General features: G+C 49.4%; 1 protein-coding gene across 3 annotated transcripts in view; it reads left to right on the top strand.

Annotated features, from left to right (window-relative positions):
* kifap3a (kinesin-associated protein 3a) overlaps positions 1–17,887 on the top strand; it is a 40,831-nt gene that overhangs the window by 15,057 nt on the left and 7,887 nt on the right. For all 3 annotated transcript variants that reach the window (XM_064935996.1, XM_064935997.1, XM_064935998.1), the window contains 8 exons: positions 264–372; positions 495–607; positions 1,412–1,577; positions 5,228–5,353; positions 5,819–5,917; positions 6,982–7,067; positions 11,799–11,988; positions 14,474–14,567. In XM_064935996.1, the coding sequence (XP_064792068.1) occupies positions 264–372; positions 495–607; positions 1,412–1,577; positions 5,228–5,353; positions 5,819–5,917; positions 6,982–7,067; positions 11,799–11,988; positions 14,474–14,567 (983 nt within the window). The remainder of the gene's footprint in view (positions 1–263; positions 373–494; positions 608–1,411; positions 1,578–5,227; positions 5,354–5,818; positions 5,918–6,981; positions 7,068–11,798; positions 11,989–14,473; positions 14,568–17,887) is intronic.

The following is a 17,887-nucleotide window of genomic DNA, read 5'->3' on the forward strand; positions in this document are numbered from 1 at the left end:
GCTGCCTGTTCCCGTACTCTGCTCTTAACCCAACCTGTGTCACCATGGCGACCCACTAAATGACTGTATGGAAGCTATGTAGACCAGTGTCATCAACATGGTGATGATGTGATTCATCCACTCAGCCAATGATGTCGCCAAGCAAACATCCATACACAAACAGTAGAAAGAAAGGCTTGGCAACAGACACCCATAACACACTGACTGACTGCTGGCCAACTATAATGATTGATGATGAATTGGTATTGATCATTGATTGACAGTTGATGAAGATGCTGTTTGAGTGTGGTGAGAGCCACATGGAACCTGAGCTCATCTCCTTCTGCATCAACCTGGCTGCCAACAAGAGGAACGCACAGGTCATCTGCGAAGGTACAACACTCACTCACACACACACACACACACACACACACACACCACACACACACACACACACACACACACACACACACACACACACACACACACACCTAATGCTGCTCTCCTGTGCCTAGGTAATGGTCTGAAGATGCTGATGAAGAGGGGACTGAAGTTAAAGGATGTTCTTATCATGAAGATGATCAGGAACTTGTCACAACATGACGGACCCACCAAGAACCTCTTCATAGTGAGTACTGAACTTACTCACACTCTTAACTGTCACGAACCGGCTCAAAGCCCGTAACAAAGGGAGACAACGTGGAGACAAGGAGTAACAAAATATATATTTATTAACCAAAGCAACTAAGGAAAATATACAATGGTGTGTGTAATCAGTAATCAGTAGTGTAAGTGAGTGTTTTGCATGCATGAATGTGATAATGCAGGGTGTTGAAAGGTGCCAATGCAAACAAACAAAAGGCCACCAAGAACCACACCATAATCTACAATGGTGTCTGCATGGAGAGAGTCTCTTCCATGAATGTGGAAGAGGTCTATTTATCCTGGGACACACCTGGCCCAGGTGTTTCCCATGTAGCTGACGACCCTCCCCAACTCCGCCCACCGGCATCCTAATAAGGAAACAAGAACAAAGACAATACGGCAGACAGAGTGGGAGGGTCGTCACATAACACTGATGAGCTTCAACATGCTTAGTATGGATATTAACGATAAGGCTAGACAGGCTCACATGATCTGTGTTCTTATGCTAGTTACTGAATCCATAGCTATGTGTGTTCTTATGCTAGTTACTGAATCCATAGCTACGTGTGTTCTTATGCTAGTTACTGAATCCATAGCTACGTGTGTTCTTATTCTAGTAACTGAATCCATAGCTACGTGTGTTCTTATGCTAGTTACTGAATCCATAGCTACGTGTGTTGTTATGCTAGTAACTGAATCCATAGCTACACTGTTAGAACAAATATTGTAGTGCTGAACCCTGCCCTGTGTCTCTATAGTAACCAACCCCCTTCTCGTACCTCATAAGGACTATGTGGGTGACCTAGCGGCTCAGATGGGAGAGGAGGAGAGGGAGGAGTATGTGATAGAGTGTCTGGGGACTCTGGCTAACCTCACCATCCCTGACCTGGACTGGGAACTGGTGCTGAAGGAGTACAACCTGGTGCCCTACCTCAAAGACCACCTCAAACCAGGTAGGCCTCAAAGACCACCCCAAACCAGATAGGCCTCAAAGACCACCCCAAACCAGGTAGGCCTCAAAGACCACCCCAAACCAGATAGGCCTCAAAGACCACCCCAAACCAGGTAGGCCTCAAAGACCACCCCAAACCAGGTAGGCCTCAAAGACCACCCCAAACCAGGTAGGCCTCAAAGACCACCCCAAACCAGATAGGCCTCAAAGACCACCCCAAACCAGGTAGGCCTCAAAGACCACCCCAAACCAGGTAGGCCTCAACGACCACCCCAAACCAGGTAGGCCTCAAAGACCACCTCAAACCAGGTAGGCCTCAAAGACCACCCCAAACCAGGTAGGCCTCAAAGACCACCCCAAACCAGATAGGCATCAAAGACCACCCCAAACCAGGTAGGCCTCAAAGACCACCCCAAACCTGGTAGGCCTCAAAGGCCACCCCAAACCTGGTAGGCCTCAAAGGCCACCCCAAACCAGGTAGGCCTCAAAGACCACCTCAAACCAGGTAGGCCTCAAAGACCACCTCAAACCAGGTAGGTCTCAAAGACTACCTCAAACCAGGTAGGCCTCAAAGACCGCCTCAAACCATGGAGGGAGGGAGGCAGAGAGGGGGATAAAAGTTGGGGGGTCTGATGCTGTAACTTACAGGTGCATTCACCCTGATGAATTTGAGAAAGATGACAAGATGGTGCCAACAGACATGGTTGCCCTGTTTCTAGCTCCTAGACAACTTTTTGTTTGTGTTATTTCTTAAATTATTTGCTTTGAATGTTTCTTGCATTATTACCTACAACCGGAAATAACTTTGGGAAATTAGATCAGCGGTCACTCACCAGAATTTCAACCAGACGTTCTAATTCCCTGAATTGGATACTTCCGAGGCAATTCCGTTCATGCCAGGGGCTGCTCCAAGTCGTCATCCCCGGAAAAGAGGAACAAGGAGTTGGTTCATAGTGAGACTCAGGAAGCATGCATACCATCCACCGCTTCCGAGTATATTACACGCTAACGCTCAGTCCCTGGACAATAAAGTAGACAGGCTTAGGGTGAGGATCTCCTTCCAGAGAGACATCAGGAACTGTTACATACTCTGTTTTACTGAATCATGGCTCTCTCCGGATATGCTGTCCTTGTTCATTCAGCCAGCGGGGTTTTCCATATATCGCGCGGACAGGAAGAAAGAACTCTCAGAGAAAAAGAAAGGCAGAGGTGTATGTTTCATGATTAACTACTCATGGTGTGATTGTGGTAGCATACAGGAACTCCAGTTCCTTTGTTCTCCCGATCTGGAGTATCTCACCATCAAATGCCGGCCGCATTACCTCCTGAGAGAATTCTCTTCAGTCATCGTCACGGCGTATATGTCCACCCCAAAGCAGACTCCGTGACAGCTCTCAAGGAACTACACTGGAGTTTGTGCAAACTGGGAACCACATATCCTGAGGCTGCGTTTGTTATAGCTGGAGACTTGAATAAAGGAAATCTGAGGAAAATATCAACACATGTGCCGCTCAATCACTCTTGAACACTGTTACTGTAATGTCTACAATGCCCTCCCTCGTCCTCCCTTCGGCAAATCAGATCACGCCTCCATTTTGCTATAGGCAGATACTTAAAAAGAAAATACCCGAAGTAAGGACAGTTGTAATATTGGTCTGACCAATCAGAATCTATGCTTCAAGACTGTTTGATCACGCAGTCTGGGAATAGTATTAAACGTATACACTGACTCAGTGACTGAGTTCATCAGGTACATAGAGGATGTTGTTCTTACTGTGATGATTAGAACTTATCCAAACCAAAAAATGTGGATAAATTGCAGCATTCGCTCAAAACTGAAAAGCGCTAACCACCCCATTTAAACCACGCCAAGGTGACTGGGAACACGAACATGTACAAACAGACCAGCTATGCCCTCTAAGGCAATCAGAGGCAAAACGATAGTACAGGGACAAAGTGTAGTCACAATTCAACGGCTCAAATGCAAGACGTATGAGGCAGAGACCATCACGAATAATAAGGGGAAAGCCAGCCCCGTTTTGGACACTGACGCCTTGCTGCCGGACGAGCTAAAAACAAGAGGAATACCTATGTAAGAATCCTGTTCATCAACTACAGCTCAGCCTTCAACACCATAATGCCCTCCAAGCTCATCACTAAACTCAGGGCCCTGGGTTTAAACCCCTCCATGTGCAACTGGGTCCTACACTTCCTGACGGGCCAACCCCAGGTGATGAAGGTAGGTAACAGCACATCTGCCACGCTGTTCATCAACACGGTGGCCCCACAAAAGTGCGTGCTCAGTCCCCTCCTGTACTCTACGTGGCCACGCACATCTCCAACTCAACAGTGGTAGGCCTGATTTGCCAACAACCACGAGACAGCCTACAGGGAGAAGGTGAGGGCCCTGGTAGAGTGGTGCCAGGATAATAACCCTTCCCTCAACGTCAACAAATGAAGGAGATGATATTGGACTTTAGGAGACTGCAGAGAGAGCCCGCCCCCATCCATGTTGAGAGCCCGCCCCCATCCATGTTGAGAGCCCGCCCCATCCATGTTGAGAGCCCGCCCCCATCCTCGTGGAGAGGGGCCGCAGTGGAGAGGGTGAAAAGCTTCAAGTTCCTCTGTGTACACATCACATCACTCCCCTCATCAATCTACACACAATAATCCATAATGACTAAGCAAGAACAGCTTTTTAGACATTTTTGCAAATGTATTAGAAATAAAAAAACTTATCACATTTACATTATTATTCAGACCCTTTACTCAGTACTTTGTTGAAGCACCTTTGGCAGAGATTACAGCATCGAGTCTTCTTGGGTATGACACTACAAGCTTGGCACACCTGTATTTGGGGAGTTTGTCCCATTCTTCTCTACAGATCCTCTCAAGCTCTATCAGGTTAGATGGGGAGCGTTGCTGCACAGCTATTTTCAGGTCTCCCGAGAAATGTTCGATCAGGTACAAGTTCGGGCTCTGGCTGGCCCACTCAAGGACATTCAGAGACTTGTCCCGAAGCCAGTGCTGTGTTGTCTTGGCTGTGTGCTTATGGTCGTTGTCCTGTTGGAAGGTAATCACCCCAGTCTGGGGTCCTGAGCGCTGTGGAACAAGTTTTCATCAAGGATCTCTCTGTACTTTGCTCCGTTCATCTTTCCATCGATCCTGACTAGTCTCCCATCCCTGCCGCTAAAAAAACATCCCCACAGCATGATGCTATGTTCTGGACTCAGACATTGCTTGTTCTGATATTTCTTAATTTCTGGATTTTTTTTGTGTGTGTATTGTTAGATATTACTGCACTGTTGGAGCTAGAAACTTAAGCATTTAGCTACATCTGCGATAACATCTGCAAAATATGTGTATGCGACCAATACAATGTGATTTGACAAGTAAAAGCTTTTGGACCATACCAGGTTTTTCAATTTGAACAAAAGTAGATCCAATGGCTTTCTCTCATCCCCCCCAACCTCTCTAACCTCTCTAACCGATAACCTTCAACAACACTCTCTGTGTCACTGACTGGTCCTACATCATGGGATGATGTTAGAGAGCACACACACTGGGGCCTGTTACCTTTGACCTTAGTGACCTCCACCTTCTCAGCTTTGATCTCTTTGAACCCTGACCTCTGCCCCCACCCACCACCAGGCTCAGCAGAGGATGACCTTATCCTAGAGGTGGTGATCATGATAGGGACGGTGTCCATGGACGACTCCTGTGCTGCCACAATGGCCAAGTCTGGCATCATCCCTGCTCTCATCGAGCTGCTCAACGGTAGGTAGTAGTTAGGACCCATGATCGGTTCCACTCTCTAGAGGGTTCATGTTAAGATAGAGCAGAATGGAGATTATTCCAGTGAAATACTACATTTTTCAGGGGAGCTCTGTGTCCTGACCTCCATATGTCTGTGTTGTTTCACCTCTCTCTGTCTCTCTCTCTCCCTCCCTATAGCCCAACAGGAGGACGATCAGATTGTCTGTGTTGTTTCACCTCTCTCTGTCTCTCTCTCTCCCTCCCTATAGCCCAACAGGAGGACGATCAGATTGTCTGTGTTGTTTCACCTCTCTCTGTCTCTCTCTCTCCCTCCCTATAGCCCAACAGGAGGACGATCAGATTGTCTGTGTTGTTTCACCTCTCTCTGTCTCTCTCTCTCCCTCCCTATAGCCCAACAGGAGGACGATCAGATTGTCTGTGTTGTTTCACCTCTCTCTCTCTGTCTCTCTCTCTCCCTCCCTATAGCCCAACAGGAGGACGATGAGTTTGTGTGTCAGATTGTCTATGTGTTGTACCAGATGGTGGTCCACCAGGCCACCAGGGACGTCATCATCAAGGACACACGTATCCTTCCTCTTCCCACAATACAATTCATCTCAGAACTATAGCCCAAATGATCCTTCAATGTCCCACTCCTAAATTACTTAAAACTTCACCCCATAATTACCTCACTCTGTACTGTGTTATGTGTTACCTTGGTAACCAACAGTGCCACCCTATACCATGTCTCTGCTTCTTTCAATGTCGCAGTAAAAAATCACCCTATCAATGACCTCAGTGCTCCACGCATTGTAATGCTGTACAGTTGGAATCGGAGGTGGTGTACGTAAAATTACAAATGGCTTGCGGTAATATTTGCTAGATGTTTTTCTTTCTGTGGAGAATATTACAGAGGGATCTCTACCAAGTGGTCTGCCTTGGGAGAGGCTTTCTGCTTTACAATATCTCTCTCATCACAGGAAATGTAAGAGTTGTTAATTTGGCCACAGGGCAACTGTCTCGTGTCTCCTTTCAAGAAATGAAAGAGAAAAAGCAGTCTTTCCTCGCGTCTTTCTGTCACTGTGATCTTGATTAAACAGACATCGTTGAATGACGTGTCTGAGGAGAAAGAACAGCAAAATGATAGGGTAAAGGGCTAGAAATGTAGAGACAGTATCCCTCTCTCCCTCCCTCTGTTGTCCCCTTCCTCCATGTGTTGTCCTCTACTGGACTCCCTCTCTCTCTCCTTTCCTTCCTATGTTGTTCTCTACTGGACTCCCTCTCTCTCTCCTTCCCTTCCTCTGTTTTCCTCTACTGAACTCCCTCTCTCCCTCCCTTCCTCTGTTGTCCTCTACAAGACTCCCTCCCTTCCTCTGTTGTCCTCTACTAGACTCCCTCCCTCCCTTCCTCTGTTGTCCTCTACTGGACTTCCTCCCTCCCTTCCGATGTTGTCCTCTACTGGACTCCCTCCCTCCCCCCCTTCCGATGTTGTCCTCTACTGGACTCCCTCTCGCCCTTCCTCCCTTCCTCTGTTGTCCTTTACTGGACTCCCTCTCGCCCTCCCTCCCTTCCTCTGTTGTCCTTTACTGGACTCCCTCTCGCCCTCCCTCCCTTCCTCTGTTGTCCTTTACTGGACTCCCTCTCTCCAGAGGCTCCTGCCTACCTCCTTGACCTGATGCACGACAAGAACGCTGAGATACGGAAAGTCTGTAACAACACACTGGACATCATCGCTGTGAGTACCTGTCTGTCCTGTCTGTCTTGTCTGTCTGTCCTGTCTGTCCTGTCTGTCCTGCCTCCCCTCCCCTCCCCTCCCCTCCCTCCCTCCCTCCCTCCCTCCCTCCCTCCCTCCCTCCCTCCCTCCCTCCCTCCCTCCCTCCCTCTCGAGGCATAATGTCTCATCCCCCAGTTACCCTATATCATGAATGGTTTTCTTCCTGATTAATCAGGAATCAATTCCTGCTTTTCTGTAATTCTTCTTCCCATTCATTTCTAAATGAAACTGACCTAGCCTATATCTGAGCCAAAATCCTGGTTTTCCTGATCCATTCCTACTTAATGTAGGTAGGCACAGAGGAAATAGTACTGTTCAGATTGCCTGGACTGGGAAACTAAATTCCTGGGTCAGATTTTGATTGACAGGTGTGTTTTAAGTCCCAATCATAGTGTGATCTGTCACAGACCTGAGATCAGTGTAATTAGCAGTAGACTACAGCCAGCCGGGTGTGGGCTGTGGAAGGTAGTGGGGGGAGAGGAAGTGTTTCATTGAAATTATCAGTGAGAACTATTAAGCTGTGAACCACATGAAAGACCAGGACAGGCTCTGGAGAATATCAGAGCAGAACAGGGAAGGTGAGAGAGAAAGCAGACCCTGCCTTGGAGAGAGACACACACACACATTCTCACACACTCACTCACACATACTCTCACACACAATCATTAGTCTTCAGAGCTGCAGGCTACCTTAGCAGCACACGCCATTACTGTGTGTTCTTGAATCGTTCCTCTTTGATCACACACACACCCCTCAGAGAGAGAGAGAGAGAAACTTGCGTATAGATGGTTCTTCTAGGTCAGACAGAAACAAAGTTCATGGGGATATTCTTAGATTCAGATTTTCTCTAAAGAGGAAATGCTCTGAACATATCCGCTGACTCCTTTACTCTTAGACATCATGAGCTCAGCTTTCTGGTTATGATGGATTAGGCCTCATATCAAGCCCTTACTACAGACTAATAGTCTATGATGGATTAGGCCTCATATCAAGCCCTTACTACAGACTAATAGTCTATGATGGATTAGGCCTCATATCAAGCCCTTACTACAGACTAATAGTCTATGATGGATTAGGCCTCATATCAAGCCCTTACTACAGACTAATAGTCTATGATGGATTAGGCCTCATATCAAGCCCTTACTACAGACTAATAGTCTATGATGGATTAGGCCTCATATCAAGCCCTTACTACAGACTAATAGTCTATGATGGATTAGGCCTCATATCAAGCCCTTACTACAGACTAATAGTCTATGATGGATTAGGCCTCATATCAAGCCCTTACTACAGACTAATAGTCTATGATGGATTAGGCCTCATATCAAGCCCTTACTACAGACTAATAGTCTATGATGGATTAGGCCTCATATCAAGCCCTTACTACAGACTAATAGTCTATGATGGATTAGGCCTCATATCAAGCCCTTACTACAGACTAATAGTCTATGATGGATTAGGCCTCATATCAAGCCCTTACTACAGACTAATAGTCTATGATGGATTAGGCCTCATATCAAGCCCTTACTACAGACTAATAGTCTATGATGGATTAGGCCTCATATCAAGCCCTTACTACAGACTAATAGTCTATGATGGATTAGGCCTCATATCAAGCCCTTACTACAGACTAATAGTCTATGATGGATTAGGCCTCATATCAAGCCCTTACTACAGACTAATAGTCTATGATGGATTAGGCCTCATATCAAGCCCTTACTACAGACTAATAGTCTATGATGGATTAGGCCTCATATCAAGCCCTTACTACAGACTAATAGTCTATGATGGATTAGGCCTCATATCAAGCCCTTACTACAGACTAATAGTCTATGATGGATTAGGCCTCATATCAAGCCCTTACTACAGACTAATAGTCTATGATGGATTAGGCCTCATATCAAGCCCTTACTACAGACTAATAGTCTATGATGGATTAGGCCTCATATCAAGCCCTTACTACAGACTAATAGTCTATGATGGATTAGGCCTCATATCAAGCCCTTACTACAGACTAATAGTCTATGATGGATTAGGCCTCATATCAAGCCCTTACTACAGACTAATAGTCTATGATGGATTAGGCCTCATATCAAGCCCTTACTACAGACTAATAGTCTATGATGGATTAGGCCTCATATCAAGCCCTTACTACAGACTAATAGTCTATGATGGATTAGGCCTCATATCAAGCCCTTACTACAGACTAATAGTCTATGATGGATTAGGCCTCATATCAAGCCCTTACTACAGACTAATAGTCTATGATGGATTAGGCCTCATATCAAGCCCTTACTACAGACTAATAGTCTATGATGGATTAGGCCTCATATCAAGCCCTTACTACAGACTAATAGTCTATGATGGATTAGGCCTCATATCAAGCCCTTACTACAGACTGATAGTCTATGATGGATTAGGCCTCATATCAAGCCCTTACTACAGACTAATAGTCTATGATGGATTAGGCCTCATATCAAGCCCTTACTACAGACTAATAGTCTATGATGGATTAGGCCTCATATCAAGCCCTTACTACAGACTAATAGTCTATGATGGATTAGGCCTCATATCAAGCCCTTACTACAGACTAATAGTCTATGATGGATTAGGCCTCATATCAAGCCCTTACTACAGACTGATAGTCCTGAGGAAATCAGCAGTGTAGTCATTAATCCACTTCAGCCATGTCATAAGTCTGCACTTTGACAAAAAGTGTCACTGCCACTTTGGGCCTTGCGATGCGACAATGGGTCCGTTTGAGGCCTCGAATGGCTGTCAGCAGGCTCTGCTCTGGGTCTAGATGATTAATCTGCAGGGCCTGAACGTATGAAGTGGCTCAAAGAAGGCCTTTAACTCCCACATGGCCCCCGCAGAGAAAGGAAAACAGAATCTGTGGATGTCCTCAACCTTCCTCAGCCAAGCTACACACACACACACACGCACACACAGCCCCATCGCAACCCCATCCATCGCACCACACCACATTTTTATTAGTAACAGCATCATAAGGGTGCTGGCACACAGAACAGTGCATTGTGGGATTCTCTAGTAGTCTGTGGGGGATCTGACAATCCCTGGATGGAACAATATAGCAGTCAGTGTTTTGGCCCATTCCCTAGCCCTCCCTGATGTCCTGCCAGCCACTCTCCTACAGCTAATTATACTGCTAGTTTAGTTTCCCCAGCCCTCCCTGATGTCCTGCCAGCCACTCTCCTACAGCTAATTATACTGCTAGTTTAGTTTCCCCAGCCCTCCCTGATGTCCTGCCAGCCACTCTCCTACAGCTAATTATACTGCTAGTTTAGTTTCCCCAGCCCTCCCTGATGTCTTGCCAGCCACTCCCCTACAGCTAATTATACTGCTAGTTTAGTTTCTCCTGCCAGCCACTCTCCTACAGCTAATTATACTGCTAGTTTAGTTTCCCCAGCCCTCCCTGATGTCCTGCCAGCCACTCTCCGACAGCTAATTATACTGCTAGTTTAGTTTCCCCAGCCCTCCCTGATGTCCTGCCAGCCACTCTCCTACAGCTAATTATACTGCTAGTTTAGTTTCCCCAGCCCTCCCTGATGTCCTGCCAGCCACTCTCCGACAGCTAATTATACTGCTAGTTTAGTTTCCCCAGCCCTCCCTGATGTCCTGCCAGCCACTCTCCTACAGCTAATTATACTGCTAGTTTAGTTTGGAGGCCTCACTCTCCGACAGCTAATTATACTGCTAGTTTAGTTTGGAGGCCTCACTCTCCTACAGCTAATTATACTGCTAGTTTAGTTTGGAGGCCTCACTCTCCTACAGCTAATTATACTGCTAGTTTAGTTTCCCCAGCCCTCCCTGATGTCCTGCCAGCCACTCTTCTACAGCTAATTATACTGCTAGTTTAGTTTGGAGGCCTCACTCTCCTACAGCTAATTATACTGCTAGTTTAGTTTCCCCAGCCCTCCCTGATGTCCTGCCAGCCACTCTTCTACAGCTAATTATACTGCTAGTTTAGTTTGGAGGCCTCACTCACCTACAGCTAATTATACTGCTAGTTTAGTTTCCCCAGCCCTCCCTGATGTCCTGCCAGCCACTCTCCTACAGCTAATTATACTGCTAGTTTAGTTTGGAGGCCTCACTCTCCTACAGCTAATTATACTGCTAGTTTAGTTTGGAGGCCTCACTCTCCTACAGCTAATTATACTGCTAGTTTAGTTTCCCCAGCCCTCCCTGATGTCCTGCCAGCCACTCTTCCTGCTCTAATTACGTTGGTAACCAGTTTATAATAGCAATAAGGCACCTCGGGGGTTTGTGGTATATGGCCAATATACCACGGCTAAGGGCTGTGTCCAGGTACTTCGTGTTGCCTAAGAACAGCCCTTAGCCGTGGTATATTTGTCATATACCACACCCCGTCGTGCCTTATTGCTTAAGTAACCCATCCTAATGGCTCTCTCTGTCTCTCTCACGCTCTCTCTGTCTCTCTCGCGCTCTCTCTGTCTCCGTCTGTCTTTCTCGCTCTGTTGCTCTCTCTCTTGCTGTCTCTCTTGCTGTCGCTCTCTTGCTGTCGCTCTCTTGCTGTCTCGCACTCTCTGTGTTTATTCGCACGCTCTCTGTCTCTCTCGCTCTCTGTCTTTGTGTCTCTCTCTCTTTCTCTCTCTCTCTGTCTTCATCTCTCTTTGTCTTTCTCTCTATGTCTCTCTCTGTCTATTTTAGGAGTATGATAAGGAGTGTGAGAGAAAGATCCAGAGTGAGAAGTTCCGTTGGCACAACTCCCAGTGGTTAGAGATGGTGGAGAACAGAGCCATGGGAGACGACGGAGAACCCTTCATGTTTGGAGACGATGGAGAAGCATTCATGCACAACGGAGACATTCTGGAGAGACCCGACCTCTTCTACACCGCAGGTATACATGGAGGGAGGGAGGGAGACATTCTGGAGAGACCCGACCTCTTCTACACCGCAGGTATACATGGAGGGAGGGAGGGAGACATTCTGGAGAGACCCGACCTCTTCTACACCGCAGGTATACATGGAGGGAGGGAGGGAGACATTCTGGAGAGACACGACCTCTTCTACACCACAGGTATACATGGAGGGAGGGAGGGAGACATTCTGGAGAGACACGACCTCTTCTACACCACAGGTATACATGGAGGGAGGGAGGGAGACATTCTGGAGAGACACGACCTCTTCTACACCACAGGTATACATGGAGGGAGGGAGGGAGGGAGACATTCTGGAGAGACACGACCTCTTCTACAACACAGGTATACATGGAGGGAGGGAGGGAGACATTCTGGAGAGACCCGACCTCTTCTACACCACAGGTATACATGGAGGGAGGGAGGCAGACATTCTGGAGAGACACGACCTCTTCTACACCACAGGTATACATGGAGGGAGGGAGGGAGACATTCTGGAGAGACCCGACCTCTTCTACACCACAGGTATACATGGAGGGAGGGAGGCAGACATTCTGGAGAGACACGACCTCTTCTACACCACAGGTATACATGGAGGGAGGGAGGCAGACATTCTGGAGAGACACGACCTCTTCTACACCACAGGTATACATGGAGGGAGGGAGGCAGACATTCTGGAGAGACACGACCTCTTCTACACCACAGGTATACATGGAGGGAGGGAGACATTCTGGAGAGACACGACCTCTTCTACACCGCAGGTATACATGGAGGGAGGGAGGCAGACATTCTGGAGAGACCCGACCTCTTCTACACCACAGGTATACATGGAGGGAGGGAGGCAGACATTCTGGAGAGACCCGACCTCTTCTACACCGCAGGTATACATGGAGGGAGGGAGGCAGACATTCTGGAGAGACCCGACCTCTTCTACACCGCAGGTATACATGGAGGGAGGGAGGCAGACATTCTGGAGAGACCCGACCTCTTCTACACCACAGGTATACATGGAGGGAGGGAGGGAGGGAGACATTCTGGAGAGACACGACCTCTTCTACACCACAGGTATACATGGAGGGAGGGAGGGAGACATTCTGGAGAGACCCGACCTCTTCTACACCGCAGGTATACATGGAGGGAGGGAGGGAGACATTCTGGAGAGACACGACCTCTTCTACACCACAGGTATACATGGAGGGAGGGAGGCAGACATTCTGGAGAGACCCGACCTCTTCTACACCGCAGGTATACATGGAGGGAGGGAGGGAGGGAGACATTCTGGAGAGACCCGACCTCTTCTACACCGCAGGTATACATGGAGGGAGGGAGGGAGGCAGACATTCTGGAGAGACACGACCTCTTCTACACCGCAGGTATACATGGAGGGAGGGAGGGAGGCAGACATTCTGGAGAGACACGACCTCTTCTACAACACAGGTATACATGGAGGGAGGGAGGGAGGCAGACATTCTGGAGAGACCCGACCTCTTCTACACCGCAGGTATACATGGAGGGAGGGAGGGAGACATTCTGGAGAGATCCGACCTCTTCTACACCGCAGGTATACATGGAGGGAGGGAGGGAGGGAGGCAGACATTCTGGAGAGACATGACCTCTTCTACAACACAGGTATACATGGAGTGAGGGAGGGAGGGAGGCAGACATTCTGGAGAGACACGACCTCTTCTACACCGCAGGTATACATGGAGGGAGGGAGGGAGGCAGACATTCTGGAGAGACACGACCTCTTCTACAACACAGGTATACATGGAGTGAGGGAGGGAGGGAGGCAGACATTCTGGAGAGACACGACCTCTTCTACACCGCAGGTATACATGGAGGGAGGGAGGGAGGCAGACATTCTGGAGAGATCTGAGCTCTTCTACACCGCAGGTATACATGGAGGGAGGGAGGCAGACATTCTGGAAAGACACGACCTCTTCTACACCACAGGTATACATGGAGGGAGGGAGGCAGACATTCTGGAGAGACCCGACCTCTTCTACACCACAGGTATACATGGAGGGAGGGAGGGAGGCAGACATTCTGGAGAGACACGACCTCTTCTACACCACAGGTATACATGGAGGGAGGGAGGCAGACATTCTGGAGAGACACGACCTCTTCTACACCGCAGGTATACATGGAGGGAGGGAGGGAGACATTCTGGAGAGACCCGACCTCTTCTACACCACAGGTATACATGGAGGGAAGGAGGCAGACATTCTGGAGAGACACGACCTCTTCTACACCACAGGTATACATGGAGGGAAGGAGGCAGACATTCTGGAGAGACACGACCTCTTCTACACCGCAAGTATACAGGGAGGGAGAAAGGAGGAGGGAAGGAGAGGGAGGGGGAGAAAGAGAGGGGGATGTGGTATGGATGAAGTGAGAGAGAGCGAGATGAGAAGTACAGTAGTGAACTTGTCTCTAACGTTGAGGTGTATGTCTCTCTCCCCCCAGATGGGATCATCCCAGCAGATGGTACCATCAGCCCAGAGTTCTTCACAGACTACCAGAACGGAGACATTGGCCAGGCTGGAGGCTTTCCCGGCAGGTGAGCTCATAGTAGGGCAGGGGTGGACTGGACTTCTATCCCCACCCCCTGGAGGCTCCGTTGGGGGGGTGGACTGGACTTCTATCCCCATCCCCTGGAGGCTCCGTTGGGGGGATGGACTGGACTTCTATCCCCATCCTCTGGAGGCTCCGTTGGGGGGGTGGACTGGACTTCTATCCCCATCCTCTGGAGGCTCCGTTGGGGGGTGGACTGGACTTCTATCCCCATCCTCTGGAGGCTCCGTTGGGGGGGTGGACTGGACTTCTATCCCCTGGAGGCTCCGTTGGGGGGGTGGACTGGACTTCTATCCCCATCCCCTGGAGGCTCCTTTGGGGGGGTGGACTGGACTTCTATCCCCATCCCCTGGAGGCTCCGTTGGGGGGGTGGACTGGACTTCTATCCCCATCCCCTGGAGGCTCCGTTGGGGGGGTGGACTGGACTTCTATCCCCATCCCCTGGAGGCTCCGTTGGGGGGGTGAACTGGACTTCTATCCCCATCCCCTGGAGGCTCCGTTGGGGGGGTGGACTGGACTTCTATCCCCATCCCCTGGAGGCTACGTTGGGGGGGTGGACTGGACTTCTATCCCCATCCCCTGGAGGCTCCGTTGGGGGGGTGGACTGGACTTCTATCCCCATCCCCTGGAGGCTCCGTTGGGGGGGTGGACTGGACTTCTATCCCCATCCCCTGGAGGCTCCGTTGGGGGGGTGGACTGGACTTCTATCCCCTGGAGGCTCCGTTGGGGGGGTGGACTGGACTTCTATCCCCATCCCCTGGAGGCTCCGTTGGGGGGGTGGACTGGACTTCTATCCCCATCCCCTGGAGGCTCCGTTGGGGGGGTGGACTGGACTTCTATCCCCATCCTCTGGAGGCTCCGTTGGGGGGGGTGGACTGGACTTCTATCCCCATCCCCTGGAGGCTCCGTTGGGGGGTGGACTGGACTTCTATCCCCATCCCCTGGAGGCTCCGTTGGGGGGGTGGACTGGACTTCTATCCCCATCCCCTGGAGGCTCCGTTGGGGGGGTGGACTGGACTTCTATCCCCATCCCCTGGAGGCTCCGTTGGGGGGGTGGACTGGACTTCTATACCCATCCTCTGGAGGCTCCGTTGGGGGGGGTGGACTGGACTTCTATCCCCATCCCCTGGAGGCTCCGTTGGGGGGGTGGACTGGACTTCTATCCCCATCCCCTGGAGGCTCCGTTGGGGGGGTGGACTGGACTTCTATCCCCATCCCCTGGAGGCTCCGTTGGGGGGGTGGACTGGACTTCTATCCCCATCCCCTGGAGGCTCCGTTGGGGGGGTGGACTGGACTTCTATCCCCATCCCCTGGATGCTCCGTTGGGGGGGTGGACTGGACTTCTATCCCCTGGAGGCTCCGTTGGGGGGGTGGACTGGACTTCTATCCCCTGGAGGCTCCGTTGGGGGGGTGGACTGGACTTCTATCCCCTGGAGACTCCGTTGGGGGGGGTGGACTGGACTTCTATCCCCATCCCCTGGAGGCTCCGTTGGGGGGGTGGACTGGACTTCTATCCCCATCCCCTGGAGACTCCGTTGGGGGGGTGGACTGGACTTCTATCCCCTGGGGACTCCGTTGGGGGGGGTGGACTGGACTTCTATCCCCATCCCCTGGAGGCTCCGTTGGGGGTGGACTGGACTTCTATCCCCATCCCCTGGAGACTCCGTTGGGGGGGTGGACTGGACTTCTATCCCCTGGAGACTCCGTTGGGGGGGTGGACTGGACTTCTATCCCCATCCCCTGGAGGCTCCGTTGGGGGGGGGTGGACTGGACTTCTATCCCCATCCCCTGGAGGCTCCGTTGGGGGGGTGGACTGGACTTCTATCCCCAATATGTAGCGAGGGAGCAGGATTTAACAGGCCTAATATGTAGACAGGGAGCAGGCGCTAACAGGCCTAATATGTAGACAGGGAGCAAGATTTAACATGCCTAATATGTAGACAGGGAGCAGGATTTAACAGGCCTAATATGTAGACAGGGAGCAGGATTTAACAGGCCTAATATGTAGACAGGGAGCAGGATTTAACAGGCCTAATATGTAGACAGGGAGCAGGCGCTAACAGGCCTAATATGTTGACAGGGTGCAGGATTTAACAGGCCTAATATGTTGACAGGGTGCAGGCTCTAACAGGCCTAATATGTAGACAGGGTGCAGGCTCTAACAGGCCTAATATGTAGACAGGGTGCAGGCTCTAACAGGCCTAATATGTTGACAGGGTGCAGGATTTAACAGGCCTAATATGTAGACAGGGAGCAGGCGCTAACAGGCCTAATATGTAGACAGGGAGCAAGATTTAACAGGCCTAATATGTAGACAGGGAGCAAGATTTAACAGGCCTAATATGTAGACAGGGTGCAGGCTCTAACAGGCCTAATATGTAGACAGGGAGCAGGATTTAACAGGCCTAATATGTAGACAGGGAGCAGGATTTAACAGGCTTAATATGTAGACAGGGAGCAGGATTTAACAGGCCTAATATGTAGACAGGGAGCAGGATTTAACAGGCCTAATATGTAGACAGGGAGCAGGATTTAACAGGCTTAATATGTAGACAGGGAGCAGGATTTAACAGGCCTAATATGTAGACAGGGAGCAGGATTTAACAGGCCTAATATGTAGACAGGGAGCAGGCTCTAACAGGCCTAATATGTAGTGTTGAACACATTTTTAGTTCCTCTACTTTATATGCTGTTAAAATGATGAATAGTTGTGGAAATGGAGAGTTTATTGAGAGTAATTTGTCTTATTTATTATCGAACATCTCCTTGCGTGCGATAAAGCTCGTGTTGAAGGTTTTTTCCTGTGCAAGTATGTTTGTGTTGGCTGCTGTTGAGAGGCTTGCTCTTGAGAGTAGATAGAATGCCACAGTTATTTCAGATTTTAGAGGGAGGGAGGGAGGGAGGGAGGAACAGAAAGCAAAGAGAGAGCTACGGAAAGGAACAGAGCGAGCGAGTGCATACAAGGCTTTTTCCTCAGCTCTTTGTAACTGATACCTTTTAAATATACTGAGTGAGCTGGGGGAATTGGTGTCTGTGAGAGTGTTTTAATTTGGCCAGTGTACTCCAGAGTGATCCAGGTTAACACAATAACCAAAGCCAGCTCCAGGGCTTATTTTAAACTAGGTGTGAAACATGGTGTGAATGGGGTCTTTTAAATCGTTTTAATACAATCACTGTTATTTGTATAAATATGATAACAAGCTATTTAATATGAACTATATAAAATGTTTCTTGTCCCGGGTCGTTGGGAGAGAGTGGCCCAATCCTCAACGGGCCGAGCTCCGCAGGCTGAACGGGGGCGCCGTT

This window comes from Oncorhynchus masou, chromosome 24, assembly GCF_036934945.1.
Source record: "Oncorhynchus masou masou isolate Uvic2021 chromosome 24, UVic_Omas_1.1, whole genome shotgun sequence".
In the NCBI taxonomy this organism is placed as follows: Eukaryota; Metazoa; Chordata; class Actinopteri; order Salmoniformes; family Salmonidae; genus Oncorhynchus; species Oncorhynchus masou.